Source organism: Ursus arctos, unplaced genomic scaffold (assembly GCF_023065955.2).
Source record: "Ursus arctos isolate Adak ecotype North America unplaced genomic scaffold, UrsArc2.0 scaffold_16, whole genome shotgun sequence".
Taxonomy (NCBI): Eukaryota; Metazoa; Chordata; class Mammalia; order Carnivora; family Ursidae; genus Ursus; species Ursus arctos.
In genome coordinates this window covers 23,729,168-23,745,375 of record NW_026622830.1, presented here as the reverse complement: position 1 = coordinate 23,745,375, position 16,208 = coordinate 23,729,168, and the positions used below count along the sequence as shown (strand labels likewise).

General features: G+C 35.8%; 1 protein-coding gene across 1 annotated transcript in view; it reads left to right on the top strand.

Moving 5' to 3' along the window:
- ITCH (itchy E3 ubiquitin protein ligase) overlaps positions 1-16,208 on the top strand; it is a 126,201-nt gene that overhangs the window by 54,135 nt on the left and 55,858 nt on the right. The window contains exons 5-7 of the mRNA XM_026503324.4: positions 89-213; positions 1,696-1,833; positions 11,035-11,080. Coding sequence (XP_026359109.2) covers positions 89-213; positions 1,696-1,833; positions 11,035-11,080 — 309 coding nt within the window. The remainder of the gene's footprint in view (positions 1-88; positions 214-1,695; positions 1,834-11,034; positions 11,081-16,208) is intronic.

Here is a 16,208-nt window from a genome sequence, read left to right as displayed (position 1 = left end):
ATTAAAATTTAATTGTAATTTATTTAGGATCTCATTGTGATATTTCTAATGAAAATAATACATATTTTTTACCTTTCTTTACTTCTAGTATCGTCACCCCTGTGAGTAAATTACATTTTCGTGTGTGGAGTCACCAGACACTGAAATCTGATGTTTTGTTGGGAACTGCTGCATTAGATATCTTTGAAACCTTAAAGTCAAACAACATGAAACGTATGTATGTAAAAGTAACAGAAATTGTGAGGCTATTTGTTTTTCTATATGAAATTCATGTGTAAAAGATACAGAATGACTATGTTCACTGTTCTTAAGTTTACTTGGTTATAATTTTAATAAGGGGAAGAATCTTGAACTATTTATTTAAAGCAATCTGAGTGGGGCGCCTGGGTGGCACAGCGGTTAAGCAGTTGCCTTCGGCTCAGGGCGTGATCCCGGCGTTATGGGATCGAGTCCCACATCAGGCTCCTCCGCTATGAGCCTGCTTCTTCCTCTCCCACCCCCCCTGCTTGTGTTCCCTCTCTCGCTGGCTGTCTCTATCTCTGTCGAATAAATAAATAAAAAATCTTATAAAAAAAAAAATAAAGCAATCTGAGTAAGCTTGGTTTAGCCATTCATTTTTGACCCAATATTTTAATAAATTTGATAAATAAGCACTTATTAAAATACTACATACTCAATTATGGAAAACTAAAAGAGAGTAGAGGTGAAGGAAAAATGTAATCCCATTTCAGAGACAAATATGGTTAATATTGATTTTCTTTTCAAATACTTATTTTTAAAATTTCCTAATTTTATTTTTTTTTAATTTTAATTTTTATTTTTTTTAAAGATTTTATTTATTTATTCGACAGAGATAGAGACAGCCAGCGAGAGAGGGAACACAAGCAGGGGGAGTGGGAGAGGAAAAAGCAGGCTCACAGTGGAGGAGCCTGATGTGGGGCTCGATCCCATAACACCGGGATCACGCCCTGAGCCGAAGGCAGACACTTAACCGCTGTGCCACCCAGGCGCCCCATAATTTCCTAATTTTAGATGGCTGTGGTTTTGTGTGTGTATATATAAAATACAGATATATATTAACTTGAAACATGTTTGTTTTGATTAATATCATGATTTTGAAACATAAATATTTTTCTACCCCGTGACTATCTAAAACATACTTCCTAAATCTCCTTTGAGATTTAAGAGATATAATCCATTCTTTTCTTTAAAGTAGGTTCCACGCCCTGCATGGAGTCCATCACAGGGCTTGAACTCAGGACCGTATACTTAAGACCTTAGCTGAGATAAAGAGTTGAAAGCTTGACTGACCTTAGCTGAGATAAAGAGTTGAAAGCTTGACTGACCGAGCAACTCAGGCACTCTGAGATATAATCCATTCTTAAGTTACATGTTTTCACTCAATAAATTTCAGGCATATGTTGCTGAATAATACTACTGGTTTATTTTATGCATGAATATAACAAATGAGATGATTGAGCTAGTTAGTATTTTACATTATGGATATTAAGCATTAGCAAATTTTGTTCTATTTTTTAAATGTTTTGTGTCAAAAGGCCTGCACCTCAGTGAAGTATACTGAAAACAATTTATGAACACATAAATACTAAGTTTTTCTGACATTGTTTTTAACAGTTAAGATGACTTAAAGAAAAAAAAGTGACCATTTTGTTCTGTAATTATATTCTTTTACAGTTGAGGAAGTAGTTGTGACTTTACAGCTTGTAGGTGACAAAGAGCCAACAGAGACAATAGGAGACTTGTCAGTTTGTCTTGATGGGCTGCAGTTAGAGTCTGAAGTTGTTACCAATGGTGAAACTACATGTTCAGAAAGTAAGTAATCACTTTTTGTATAGGCTCTTTAATGATTCTTTTTATAGTAGCTGCCAGAGAATGCTGATGTAATTATTGCTATTCTTTTTCGCCTTAAAGAAATTATTTCTTTTTTAAAAAAAAGAGACATTGATTATTTTAAACATTTTCCTTTTAGTGCATTGTTTCTGTGAATAAAACGTTTTTCTGTAATTTGAAAAGCTGCCACATAAAAGTTGAATCACAGTTGATTGTGTAATGAATTGATTTACAAAGTATTTATTTTGTAGACCAATGATGACAGTTATTATGGCTTATGATGCCTCATCCCCTCCAGTGCCAATGGCAGACATAGTTTGCCTGTAGCAGTATCTGGTTGAGTTGAAATTTAACTCAAAATCCTGCTTAGTACTTAGTAATCCTGCTTATTACTGCACCAGACTGCCAGTACAAGCTGAAGTCCATTTGCCATTCCTTTGCCATTTCTGTAGGCTACATTTATAAAAGTGTCTTTGTGTTTACAGTAATGACAAAATCAATTCATTATATGTATGCCAATATATCTTAGTTTATGATTTACTAGTTTTTGTTAAAGGGAATAATAAGCGTGAAACATGAACTGTAATTGAAAGAAGTTTGGCACCTGAATTAGTGCCTGTATAGCTAGTGTGCTTAATAAAACTACTTAGTGGATTCCTTTTAGATACTTCCATCACTTACTAATGTACTAAGTGTATTTTCACTTGAAATGTAGATTTCAAGTGAAACTTACAGGCCCCAAGACAAAGAGCATATTAATGGTTTCCTTGATTAGTCTGACAAAGTATTTGTTATTTAGAAACTGCTTTATGAAACATTTTGCAGTTGTCAGGTATTATTCTTCTGTTTCTGCTTTGGAAGACTTCCTACTTCTTTAACTTACGACATTTTTTTTTTTTTTTTAAGATTTTGTTTATTCATTTGAGACAGAGAGATAGAGAGAGAGAGAACATGGGCAGAGGGAGAGGGAGAAGCAGACTCCCCGCCAAGCGGGAAGCCCAACGTGGGGCTCGATCCCAGGACCCCAGGACCATGACCCAAGCCGAAGGCAGATGGTTAACCATCTGAGCTACCCAAGCACCCCAACTTATGACCTTTTTTAATAGCAGGACCTTCAAGATAGTCCCAGTGTATCTTCCAGATTCATTTTTTGAGTTTAATGAGGGTGGAGAGAAATTTCTGAAATGGTCATACTGTACTGTTTCAGAGTTGACAAGTTCATTTTAATTGACTGCCATTCACAGGAACTCTGACTAGTCGAATTTTTCTATAAATTAGAATTCTGGAAGATAACATACAAGTTAAATTTCATTGTTAAATTGCTCTAAACTTGGTGTTTATAGCTTCCTAAGTTTTTTACCCCGTACAAGTTGAAACGATTACTAATGCAAAATATTTTATAATTAACAAAGCATATTAGTCTTCATATTTCAGAGTAGAATCTAAACTGCATATTTATACTATGACTTTACTGTTTATTGCCCACAGAAGTGAACATTTTTTTGTCACCAGTTTTCCACTCAGGTAGGAAAATAATTGGTAGAATTTAACCTGGTACTTTGAAGTAGAGAGAGGTTTTTAACTGGAAATTCACAGGGGTTGCCAGATAACTGCCATTTTTTGAATGCTTGCCGTGTGCCAACCACTATGTTGGTGTGTTTACATATATACTCATGTAACCATCATAGCTTTGTAAGGCATAACCTGTATTTTGCATATAAGGAGAGTGAGGTTCTGATAATTTAAATAGTAAGTCCAATATCATACCAACTAGTATGATGCAGAGTTAAGACACACAAATATTTATTGATGTTTCCTCTTCTTCCTATATATTACTGGTTTCACACTTAAAAATCTGGAAACTTTGAATCAAGTCATGAGTTGTAAGCAAACAAAATGTAGTTCAGTTCACAAGCATGTGTGGTGGGAACTACACTTGTATTGTTCTTTGGTTCCATTTCTGTAACTTTAACTATAAGCTAGAAATGGAAATTAGAGTTTAGTACTAAAATTGAATTTCTAGCATCTGCAATTGTTTGGTTGGATAAGAACTGCGGGGATGAGGGAGATTGCTTTTGTATTCTAATAATTTTCTACTGTTAAAAGATATTTAGATATTTTCCCTGAGAAGGTTAGTCGGAGGTTTTTTCGTTTGTTTGTTTTTTTAGAAAGATTTTATTTTTAAGTAATGTCTGCACCCAACATGGCACTTGAACTTAAAACCCTGAGTTACATGCCCTACTGCCTGAGCCATGAGCCTCAGTTAGAAGTTTTATTGTGGAAGAACACAGAATGGTTCCTAGAGGGAATTTGTTCTTGTAGATATAAATATTTTTGGTTAAGTTTTAAATAATATTTATGAAAGGAAATCACTGTCTGAATTTTAGTATTTAAAGTCACCAGATAATAGCTTGCTGTATATTTAAATATACTGTGAAGGCTGATTTTCCTGATGGGACAGTATTATCTCTTTGGGTACTTAGAAATTTTTGGTTCATTCTCTTTGGTGGATAAATTTTCTTTCTTTTCTTTCTTTCTTTCTTTTTTTTTTTTAGTTTTTAAGATCTTTTTAAAGATTTACTTTTTATTTGGCAGGGGGAGGGGCAGAGGGAGAGAATCTCAAGCAGCCGCTGCACTGACCCTAGATCTAGCCCCGTCTCTTGACCCTGAGATCACAACCTAAGCAAAACCAAGAGTCAGATGCTTAACCAACTGTGCCACCCAGGCACCCCTGGTGGATAAATTTTCTAAAGAAGGCAGTTACATAAGTAAACCTTTTTCAAGCGAAACAAAATTTACTCAGCATGTTTGTTTTTTCTTCCCACTTATCTTCAAGCTGTATTTGAAAACTAGAGAGCTTTCTATCCCCACTCCATCTTCCCATCCCCTGCCCTGGCTCAGAGAACAAGTTTAATATGCAAATGACTATTGTAGTTATCGCATTTTCTTTGATATTCTTTCTTATTTCTCTGATTTAGAAAATAACTTCATAATTTGCTCTGGTGTTTTCCTCTACTTAAGTACAGAGTTAATAGGCTTTTATGAATCTCTGGGAAGAATCCTTTATTTAGTTAGATAGACTTACTGTTTTAGCACTCAGATCTGAATTAACTCAACAAATTGAGTGTGGGTGGTTGTTCATATCTGCAAGTACTTCCCATTCATCTATTTTTACTTCTTGGGCTACTGGTAGTGGTAGATTATTAATTTAACACCTGTCTTCCCAAATATATCACTGAAAAGTATTACTGTCAAAAACATTTTTCCTAAAGACAAAAATCTCATGATTATAAAATAGGAGCATACTTTATAAAGATCTTTATTTACCATGTATACTCTTGATGTATTTAAAATTATTTTAGGGATAGGTTTTTCAGCACATGTGACCTTTGGTTCTTAGACTGTGTGTATTCCATTCCATTTTGACTATCTTACTTTCTTGTGTTAGACTCTAGTTTTTGTGGTTCCTTTAAATTTTAATGTAAATAGCCATTTTTATATGAATATATCTATAATGTTTTCTTAACAATATAAGAAATTCTAAGAAACTGGCTTAAATTTTTTGCTTGACCAAATATTATTTGAAATTACTAGATCTCAGTTGGGGTCTGGGCACCAACTAATTATTTTATGGAGGGAAACTTATTTGACATACCTTTGACTGTTTATCTATGTTTGCTAAGAATATTAATGAGTTTGGCCTCCTCAAGAAGCCAAGAAAACTTTCCACTTTAAAATCCAAGTATTGAAACAGCAGAAGAGGGTAATAAAGAGATAAGTCTTAGTCTCTTCCCAGTCTCCCCTGTGTCTCATAGTTGAACCCAATGCAAGCCAGAGCCAAAGAAGCCAGTAATGGTTAATATATGTCCTACAGTTTACCCCTGTGGGGTACAGAGCAGGAAAAGAAGGCTGGAGAGTGATGACCACCCCTGTTCTCCCTTGCTCTTTTTTTTTTTTTTTTTTTTTAAGTGCACAGCCAAAGTAGTTTTGTGAAAACATAAGACAGACCTTGTCAGATGCCTGCCCCAAGCTCCCAGTGATTTTCTGTAGCGTCTTAAAAGTCTGTAAGGCCTCTGTGGCCCCACATCCAAAGCTCTTCTACTTTGATGGCTTCATCTCTTACTCTTTTATGCAGTTTTCTTGAGTGACACCACTCTCCTTGTGTTTTCTTGAACACTCCTGCTTTAGGGCCACTACAGTTTCCTTCTGTTGGCTTGAGCTCTCTTCCTTCAGATTCCATGTGATTCACTTCAGGATTTTCTTGGACATCACCCTCTCTGCAAGGTCTTTCCCGGCCATCTGTCTAATGTTTCGACAGCCCTTTCATCAAGTCCTGACTCACTTTTCTCCATAGAAAAATTCTATTTTCTATCCTATTTCTGCCTTCTGTTATGTTTTGCATTATATGTAACTTTAATGTATTTAGTTTAACGTGAGCTCCATGAGGATAGGGTTTGTTTTTCTCTCTTTCCCTGAAGTTTTCCCGGTGTCTAGATTAGGGCTGACACAAGTAGATGCTTAGTAAATACTTCTTTATCAAATGAATAAAACCAACAACTAAGTTTTTTCCTATAATAGAATATTTGAAATCCTGAAAAACAAAACAAACAAAAAATCCAAGTTTTTTTTTTTTTTTAAGATTTTATTTATTTATTTGGCAGAGAGAGCCAGAGAGCACAAGCAGGGGGAGCAGTAGAAGGAGAGGGAGACGCAGGCTCCCCACTGAGCAGGGAGCCCCATGCGAGGCTTGATCCCAGGACCCTGGGATCATGACCTGAGCCAAAGGCAGATGCTTAACCATCTGCTCCACTCACGCGCCCTCAAAAAATCCAAGTATTAAGGCTATAATATGATCATTGTTGGTTTAGAGTAATATTTTGCTGTATCTTTCACCCATTTTTATAATTTACAAAGCACTTTGACTTACATTCTCGTATATAGCATATATATAAAATATATATCTCATATATAACATATTCTTATATTTATTATGTGTAATATATAAACCAGCATAATAGAATTGGCACACATGAACTACCCTACCACCCAGCTTAGAAATTAGAACATTAACAACATTGCATCCACCTGTATTTTCCTCCCTGTAGCATTCCTTATCTTTCGCCTACAGATAATCACTACTCTGAATTTTGAATTTATCACTTCCTTACTTAAAAATTTTTTTAAGATTTTTTTATTATTTTTAAGTAATCCGAGTGAGCCAGCCAGATGTCCCTGAAAAAAAATTTTTAATACATACGCATGTCCCTAAACAGTACATTACTTGCCCATTTTCTTAAGCTCTATGAAAATAGATTTTACCTTTTAAGATTTATCCATATTACTGTATCTGTAACTTATTTTCATTGCTGTATGATAATCTGTTAGGTGAATATACCACAGTTTATCCATTTTTTATGTCAGAAGACATTTGGTTTCTTTACAGTTTTTTGTCATTATGGACAGTCATAGATTGAATATGTCTGCATTTATAGATTTATATGTCTCCTGGTACACAGGCTGAAGAGTCTATGTAGGATATATACTTGGGAATGGAATTGTTGGTACATATTGATATGTGCATTTTCAGCTTTACAGCATTTATTGTTTTTTCAAATATGACACTTTTTTGTTGTGATTCATTTAATTGAGGTGAAATTTACACAACATACAATTAACCTTATAAAGTATACAATTTAGTATATTCATAATGATAGTGTCTCCCACCTCTAATTTCAAAACTTTTTCATCACCCCAGAAAAAAAAACCATTGTCCATTTTATAATCACTCCCCATCTCTTCCCCTGCCCCCAGTCACCTGGTAAACACTAGTCTGCTTTCTGTCTCTGGGTTTGCCTATCCTGGGTATATTATAAAGAAGGAATCATATAGTACGCGACCTTTTGTGCCTGGATTCTTAGCCTATTGTTTTCAAGGTTTATCCAGGTTGAAGCATATATCAGTACTTTTTTGTGGCTGAATAATACTCCATTGCATGTATATGCCACAGTTTGTTTATCCTTTCTTCCACTGGTGTACATGTGACTTATTTTTCCACCTTTTGCCTATTAATGAGTCATAAATAATGATGCTGTAAACATTTGTGTGCAAGTTACTTTGTGCACATGTTTTCATTTCTCTTGGGTATATTCCTAGGAATGGAATTGCTGGTGCTTGTCTTGTTTTTTGCTTGTTAATTTTCTTTTGATACAGGGTTTTTTTTTTTTTTTTACATTCTCCATTTGAAACTTCCAGTATATATATAAAAAAAGAAAATTCCAATATCAGAAATCTTTGGGGATATGTTTTTATGTCTCTCCTTCATTGATCCATGTTTTCTTACGTGTTTGCTACTCTTTGATTGCCAGTTTTTTTTTTTTTTTTATTGTAGTCTTTGGGAATCTTAGGGACCTAAATTGGGGATTAATTACCCCAGAGAAAGTTTCTTTTGCTTCTGCTAGTGACAGGGTGTGCTATGTACCTGGGAACACTTCAGCTCCTTTACAGTATCCCAAGCCTTTGTTTCTGATCCGTCTCAGAGCTGGTGATAGCCATCAGGATGACCCTTTTAAAAAAATTTTTTTTTCATATCTGCTTACTGCATCCTGTTCCTGCTCTGGTATCAGTTCACTTGTTTATTTGTTTTGCTTTAAAGATTGCTAGGCACCCAGGAAATGGAACAGTGTGTTAAATTGCTTCATCTACCAGCTAGTTATTTTGTGGCAGGAAAGCCCTTTTGAGTAGCTCACTGAATAGAAGAGATCTTTGTAGATCTTCTTCCAAAGTGTCCTGTGGGTAAAATGTGTGTATTTAGAAATATCATTTTTGAGGAAATTTGAAGTGGGAATACTTTAAAAGAACAATACATTTGTAAAATGCAAACTTTAAGTATGGTCATTGTTTCCTTCTTGGACATTCATTGTATAAGTGTCAGATATTTTGTGTCTTTTAAAAAAAAACTATTCTCTGGAAATACAGGATTAGGTCTATTTAATTTATGCCATGCATTTTCATAGTTACGGCTTCACTTCTGTATTGAGGTGAAATAAAAGCTTGAACAAAAATGGCCCTTGTCTGTACTTACTGATGAAATGTAAATTTTGAGAAACAGTAATAGCTGATATTTATGGAGTGCTTATTGCTGGGCACTGTTCTAAATATTTATGCTTAATCCTCACAACTGTTCTATGAAGTAGATGTCCTTATTGTCCCCATTTTATATGTGAGGTAAAAGGCACAGGATAATCAAGTGTACTTTTCGAAGGTCATGAAGTTAGTACATGATGAAGCTATGATACGCCTCAGAGTCCATGTGGTTAAATATTAACTATGCTTCTGTGTAATAAATGGAGAAGTTTAGAAGTGGCACTTATTGGTAGATTCGAATATTCCAAATGATTTTCTTAATTTTTGAGACAAGTGCGATACTAATTGACTGATTTTAGTAACTAATGCTGTATATTTTTATTTCTTTTTCTGATTTCATTTGTCTCATCAGCTGTTTTAGGTGGATAATATTCTGTATAAAAATAATTCTTGTGAAACTTGTAAAATTCTTATTTAAAAAAAATGTGCCCTTTTCAGCCTGAAGTGCATTTCATTGTACCATGTTTTCAAAACCATATTTAATAGCTTTATTGAGGAGTATTTTATATTTCATAAGATGCACTCATTGCAAGTCTACAATTTAATGATTTTTAGTAATTTGAGTGATCCAGCCATTACTGTAAATCAGGATTAGAACATTTTCATTCCCCTAGTAAGATCCCTCTTAACTTATTTACACAAAATTCTGTTCTCACCTCTAACCCCAGGCAACCACTAATCTATTTTGTCTCCAAAAATTTGTCTTTTCTGGATATTTCATTACCATACAACATTAGTAAAATACTGTTGACTGTATTTCCTTATGCTGTACCTTTTATGTCCCCACTTTTTTAAATGTAATATTTCTAGGCAAGATGATATACCTGCCAGCCTTGCTGAGGTGATATAGTGTAGCAGTGATTCAGCATTTCTTAAATGAATTAATCCATTAATTATGCTTTGGAGCAATAATAGTGATGATTTTACTGTTTAAAACTATGACTGTATTTAGGGACTATTGTTCTTTAACTACATTGATTGATGTAGACTGTAAAACTTGAATTCTTGTTTCTGCATTTTATAGTTTTTCCTTCTCTGCCTACTATTTTTGCTGCAATCACTGTGCCTAGTCTTTAATACTTATAGTGCACAGGCCCTTACCGAATCCTCAGAATATTTCCCATGAATAAAATTTGAAGAAAGTGTGAAATTAATTGGCCACTGAGATTATTTGGTGCCTTTCCTATTCTTTTTTTTTTTTTGTTTTTTTTAAGATTTTATTTATTTGACAGAGAGAGACAGCAAGAGAGGGAACACAAGCAAGGGGAATGTGAGAGGGAGAAGCAGCCTTCCTGCTGAGCAGGGAGCCGGATGCTGGGCTTGATCCCAGAACCCTGGGATCATGACCTGAGCCGAAGGCAGACACTTAACGGCTGAGCCACCCAGGCACCCCTACCTTTCCTATTCTTGAAGTTGTTTGCCAGGCCCTTGCATAAGAGAGATGTTACTAGTTTTTTTATTTTTAGAATCTGTTTTATCCATCATCCTGATGGTGATCAGAATTTTTTGTGAGGTATTTTTAGTATAAAAGATGGCTGAAGTATTAGATTTGAATTAGAATCAAGCAAACATATATTTCAAAAGGCAGAAGTAGGACATGAGTAATATCTTGACTAGGGGGCGCCTGGGTGGCGCAGTCGTTAAGCGTCTGCCTTCAGCTCAGGGCGTGATCCCAGTGTTCTGGGTTCGAGCCCCACATCAGGCTTCTCTGCTGGGAGCCTGCTTCTTCCTCTCCCACTCCCCCTGCTTGTGTTCCCTCTCTCGCTGGCTGTCTTTCTCTGTCAAATAAATAAATAAAATCTTAAAAAAAAATAATATCTTGACTAATATCTCTTACACATAATAAGCATTGGCACAGCATTTTGGTAAAGCTTTTCTGATTTCAATCATGTGAACATTTATCACATTTTCCTTCTAAATATGTTGACATAAGTTATAGTATGTTCTACAAGATTTAATAAAAGGCTTTGCATGTTTAGGAAGAAGGTGAAAACCACTTTTTGAATCTCATTTTCTGTGTAAATTTTATTGATGTTAAAGGTGCTTCACAGAATGATGATGGCTCCAGACCCAAGGATGAAACAAGGTAAGAGTTCACTTGTTGCTTTACCACAGAATATAAGAAGAGACAAGGAAGAATGAATATTAATTGTAGTCAGAATTTTAGTTTGACTAAAACAAAAGTTCAGACTGCTGAAGGGATAAATGAGGGTCAGAAAACTCAGGGCTCAGGGGCCCCTGGCTGGCTCAGTGGCTGGAGTATGCAGCTCTTGATCTCAGGGTTGTGAGTTTGAGCCCCATGTTGGGTGTAGAGATTTGCTTAAAAAATACTAATAATAAAATCTTTTTAAAAAAATTCAGGACTCAGGGTAAGAAAGGAAATACTTATGAATGTTTCAGTGTTCCTAGCTCATCTGACTGCAGTTTTCCAGAGTAGGCCAGGGATACCTGAATTGCTAGTACTTCCTTCAGCTTGTAGAAAGTGAATATATTGGTACTTTTAACAATAGCAGGGAGTTCAGAATCCTAGGGCCATCACTGGACTGTTACTTTTTTTTTCTAGGAAAGCTGGGATATAGGCTTTGAGTATATGAGAAGGTCATCATGATCTATGGTATCTTTTGGGCCTTTGATAGAGGGAGCAGAGATTTGTACCGGCTGTTCACTATTACCCTAGATTCAGGATTTTTTTTTTTTTTTAAGATTTTATTTATTTGAGAGAGAGGGCTAGCATGAGCCAGCTGGGTTGGGTGGGTGGGAGGCGGGAAGAGGGGCACAGGAAGAGGGACAAGCAGATGCCCTGCTGATTATGGAGCCTGATGATATGGGGCTTGATCCCAGAACCACAAGATCATGACCTGAGTCCAAGGCAGACACTTAACCGACTGAGCCACCTAGGTGCCCCAGCCCTTTTTTTTTTTAAGTTTATTATTTATTTTTTTTAGTAATCTCTATACCCAACATGGGGCTCAAACTCATGATCAAGAGTCAAATGCTTTTCTGACTGAGCCAGCCAGGTGCCAATAGATTCAGCACTTTCATGTGCCTTTCTGCCTTGAGGTCTACGGTCTGAAAAATGTTGAATGTCTTGGGTTGTGTTAACTGACTTAAACTTTCATTTTAAAATATTTTTCAAAGACTTTTTTTATTTGAGAGAGAGAGAAAATCTTAAGCAGACTCCTCACTGAGCACAGAGCCTGACGCAGGGCTCCATCCTAGGACCCTGAGGTTCTGACTGAGCCAAAATTGAGTCGGCCTGGCCACTTAACAGACTGAGCCACCCATGTGCCCCCGACTTAAACTTTTAAGTGTTTGGTGATTATCCTAGAAGCTGATAATGGGAGATAGACTTAGAAAAGGAAATGCTCCTAGTCTTAAAGCAGTAAGTAATGTATCTTAAAGAGTTACAAAATCCCATTGGATTCTTTGTTTTTCCTGAACTGCGTAAGCAGTGGGTAGGAAGATGATGAACCACAGAAGTTGTGGTCAGAGGAGAGTAGAAAAGCAGTATCACAGAACATAAGGGAAAATATCCTGAGAGAGGGTATTACAGTACCAAGTGCTGCAGGAGAGGAGAGGTGGAGCAAGTAGAACAAAGTGTTGATGGTTGTTGAAGCTGAGTTGATAGGGAGTTTGTTATACTAGTCTGTCTACTTTTGTGATGTATGGAAAATTTCAAAACAAAAGTTAAAAAAGACAACTCAGGTCTTTGGGGAAATTAAAGTGTATGAAACTATTGTCTTTTTTCTAATAGAGATCTATCTTCAGAGTCACTCCTGTGACAAAGACTCATTTCTTATACTAATCTCAAAAGAGGTGAAATATTAAGGACTAGTAACATCTTGTTCAGGGATTAATAACTGCTTTTTTTTTTTAAAGAGAGAAAAAGGGGGGAGGAGCTGAGGGAGAGAGAAAATTTTAATCAGGCACCATGCCCAGTGTGGAGCCCAACTATGCAGGGCTCGATCTCATAACCCTGAGATCATGACGTGAGCTGAAATCAAGAGTTGGACACTTAACCAACTCAGCCACACAGGCACCCTGAATAATAACTACTTTTATTGCTCAGTGTGATTAAAAAGCAATAGAAAAGGTTTTAAAATTACATGGAAAAATTATATGGAAGACAACATAAGCCTTTTGTGTCCTTTTAGTTATATGTTTAATAGAAGTTCGTTGAATTCCTGAAAATTTCTACATAATAAGTAATGTGTTAATATTTCAGTTTGCATTCATGAGTTGAGAACTCTTTTGCATAATAAATCCATATTTTTCCATTAGTGAGAATGTGATAGAATTTTGTATGCTCCTTGAAAGGTTAAGTCATTTTGTTTATATTTTTGCAAATGTCATTTTTTTTCTTTAAATTTTTAAGTAATCTCTGCACCCGGTGTGGGGTTCAAATTTACAACCCTGAGATCAAGTCGCGTACTCTACTAACTGAGCCAGCCAGGCGCTCCTACAAATCTCATTCTTAAAATACTTTATGAAACTACTCTAGGCAACTATAAATTTCTTGCAAAGGCATTCCTAGAGTCCTAGCTTCATGCCATTTATTTAATCAACACTTTACATCTTCCCAAGTGAATCATTGTCATAAATAATCTGAGGAATAGTGTCTTCTAGGTTTCTGAGATTGCCAGTCTAATCTTTGAGCCTGTCATTTGTGTTAAGCATGAATTCTTTTGCGTTAGCTTTTATTCCAGAGAGCATACTTCTGAGATCGTGGGTTTGAAAAGCATTTTTTAAACTGTCAAATGTTTTTAAATGTTACTCCACAATAATCATGGCCATGACTCGCTTTTCCCCTTTGCTTTTATTTAGGGACTTCCTAACTGTAAGACTAAAAAGCAGGGCAATATATGTATCCAGTGGACAAGGGCTTTGTGCCCCTCCCCTCCAATCTGTTGCCCCAGTTATCATTTAGGAAAATGACTAAACAACTTGAGGTTATTTTACTTTTTTGTCCTAATACAGGCACTGTGTATACTGTGACTATAGTCTTGTTAGTCTGCTTTTCTCTGTAACATGTCTGGATGTTTTATGTTTCTTACTGTTGTCTTCTGTCATTTTTATGAAGTTCAAGATGATTGGTGCCTAGTATTCAAGATTTTGTTATTAGAAGTACCTTCCTGACTGTTACGACCTTATTGTATTAGCATCTTCTTTCTCCAGGGTTCTTTATCCTGTCCATAAACATCCCAGCTTATGTGTAAGTTAGATATATATGTATGAAGAGGTAAGGAGAGGTTTGTAAAATTGTGGAGCAGAGGAACAAAGCCATAGTAAAGCACATACTTTGTAGCTAATTCCTTTTAAAGGATAGTTGGTGGCTGTAAGTTCACACTGACAATTCTGTATAGCGTATAGGTTTCCATGTTGGTTTTCAAAATCCATTCCAGGTTTTAGTTCATATCCACTTATTAAAGGAACTGAAATAAACCACCAGTGCTATTTTAGTGTGACCGTGTTTCTCAAACTTTAGAGTGCATCAGAATCACTTGGGAGACTTGTTCAGCCACAGATTGTGTCTTATCTCCAGTACCCAATTTGCTATATCTAGGTTTGGGCTCAAGATTTATGCTTCTCACGTTTCCAGGTGATGCTGATGTCAGACCAGGCCATATACTTTGAGAATTACTGTGGTTAGACATATAGCTATTTCTTAGATTACAACAAACTATTATGGGAAATTTTTTCAGTTATGTAATGAAGTCTGTTTCTTAAAAATCCTGCCTTGTAGAACTGTCTCTCTACCTTAATCTCATACTCTTTTACTTCAGAACTAGTTTGAATCTTATTTTTTTTGTTGAACTTTAAAAATTTTTGTTTGAAAATAATGCATGATGGTCTAAAAAAATGTTTATCAGTATATAAAATGTTTAAAACTTCATGGAAGAAATGGCATTTGGCCTAAGACAAAGCATAATTATAATTTGGCTTTGCATGCTTTGGGGAATTGGAGAGGGGAAGGAGTTCTAGGTGAAAGGAAGAAAAACAGTTATGGAGATGGGGAACAACACAGGGTGTTTTGTTGGAAATCTTCAGTCGCAGCATAAATAGCTAAAAATAGAGTAATTGAAAGGGGAAAATGGCAGGTGGTGAATTTGAGGGTAGAATCAACCAGTTAATATTTATTGCCTCTTATATGTCAGGCAGTATGTTGAGCATGTTTCCTGTCATTTCAGTGAATCTTGAACATTTTTATGAAGTTGGTAAGTATCATTTTTATGCGTGATGAGAAAACTGAGGCTCAGAAAGGGAAAGGAACTTGCCTGAGTTAATGTTGTGGTAGCACAGTTGAACCTGGGATTGCCTGACCTTCAGAGCCTGACTCATGATTGTCATGCTTTACTACAACCGGGACTTTTTGTTTTTTTTTAATCACATAAATAATTAGCCATCAATAAATGTTAGTTATTTTTAATGTTACATAGGTTGGGGCCAGATGGAGATTTTGGTTTGTAAATACAGACATACTTCATTTTATTGTGCTTTCCAAATATTTTGTTTTTCACAAATTGAAGGTTTGTGGCAACCCTGCATCAAACAAATCTGTCAGCACCATTATTTTTAACAGTATTCACTCACTTGTGTCTCTGTCACATTTTGGTAATTCTTGCATTATTTCATACTTTTTCATTATTTGTAGTGGTGATATGTGATTAGTGATTTTTGATCTTAGTATTGTAATTGTTTTGGGGTATGACAAACTGTGCCCATATAAGATGGTGAACTTAACTGATAAATGTTGTGTGTGTTTTGACTGCTCAACCGATAGGCTTTTCCCTGTCTCTCTCCCTCTCCTTGGGCCTCCTTATTCCCTGAGTTATGACAGTTAGGCCAATTAATGACCCTACAGTGGCCTCTAAGTACTCAGGTGAAAGGAAGAACTGCATGTCTCTCACTTTAAATCAAAAACTAGAAATGATTAAGCTTAGTGAGGAAGGCATTTTGAAAGCCAAGATAGGCCAAAAGCTAGGCCTCTCGTGCCAAATAGTTAGCCAAGTTGTGAGTGCAAAGGAAAAGTTCTTGAAGGAAATTAAAAGTGCTATTTCAGTGAACACACAAATAATAAGAAAGCAAAACGGCCTTTTTGTTGATATGGAGACCGTTTTAGTAGTCTGGATAGCAGATCACACCAGCTGCAACATTCCCTTAAGCCAAAGCTTAATCCAGGTCAAGGCCCTAATTCTCTTCAATTTCTATGAAGG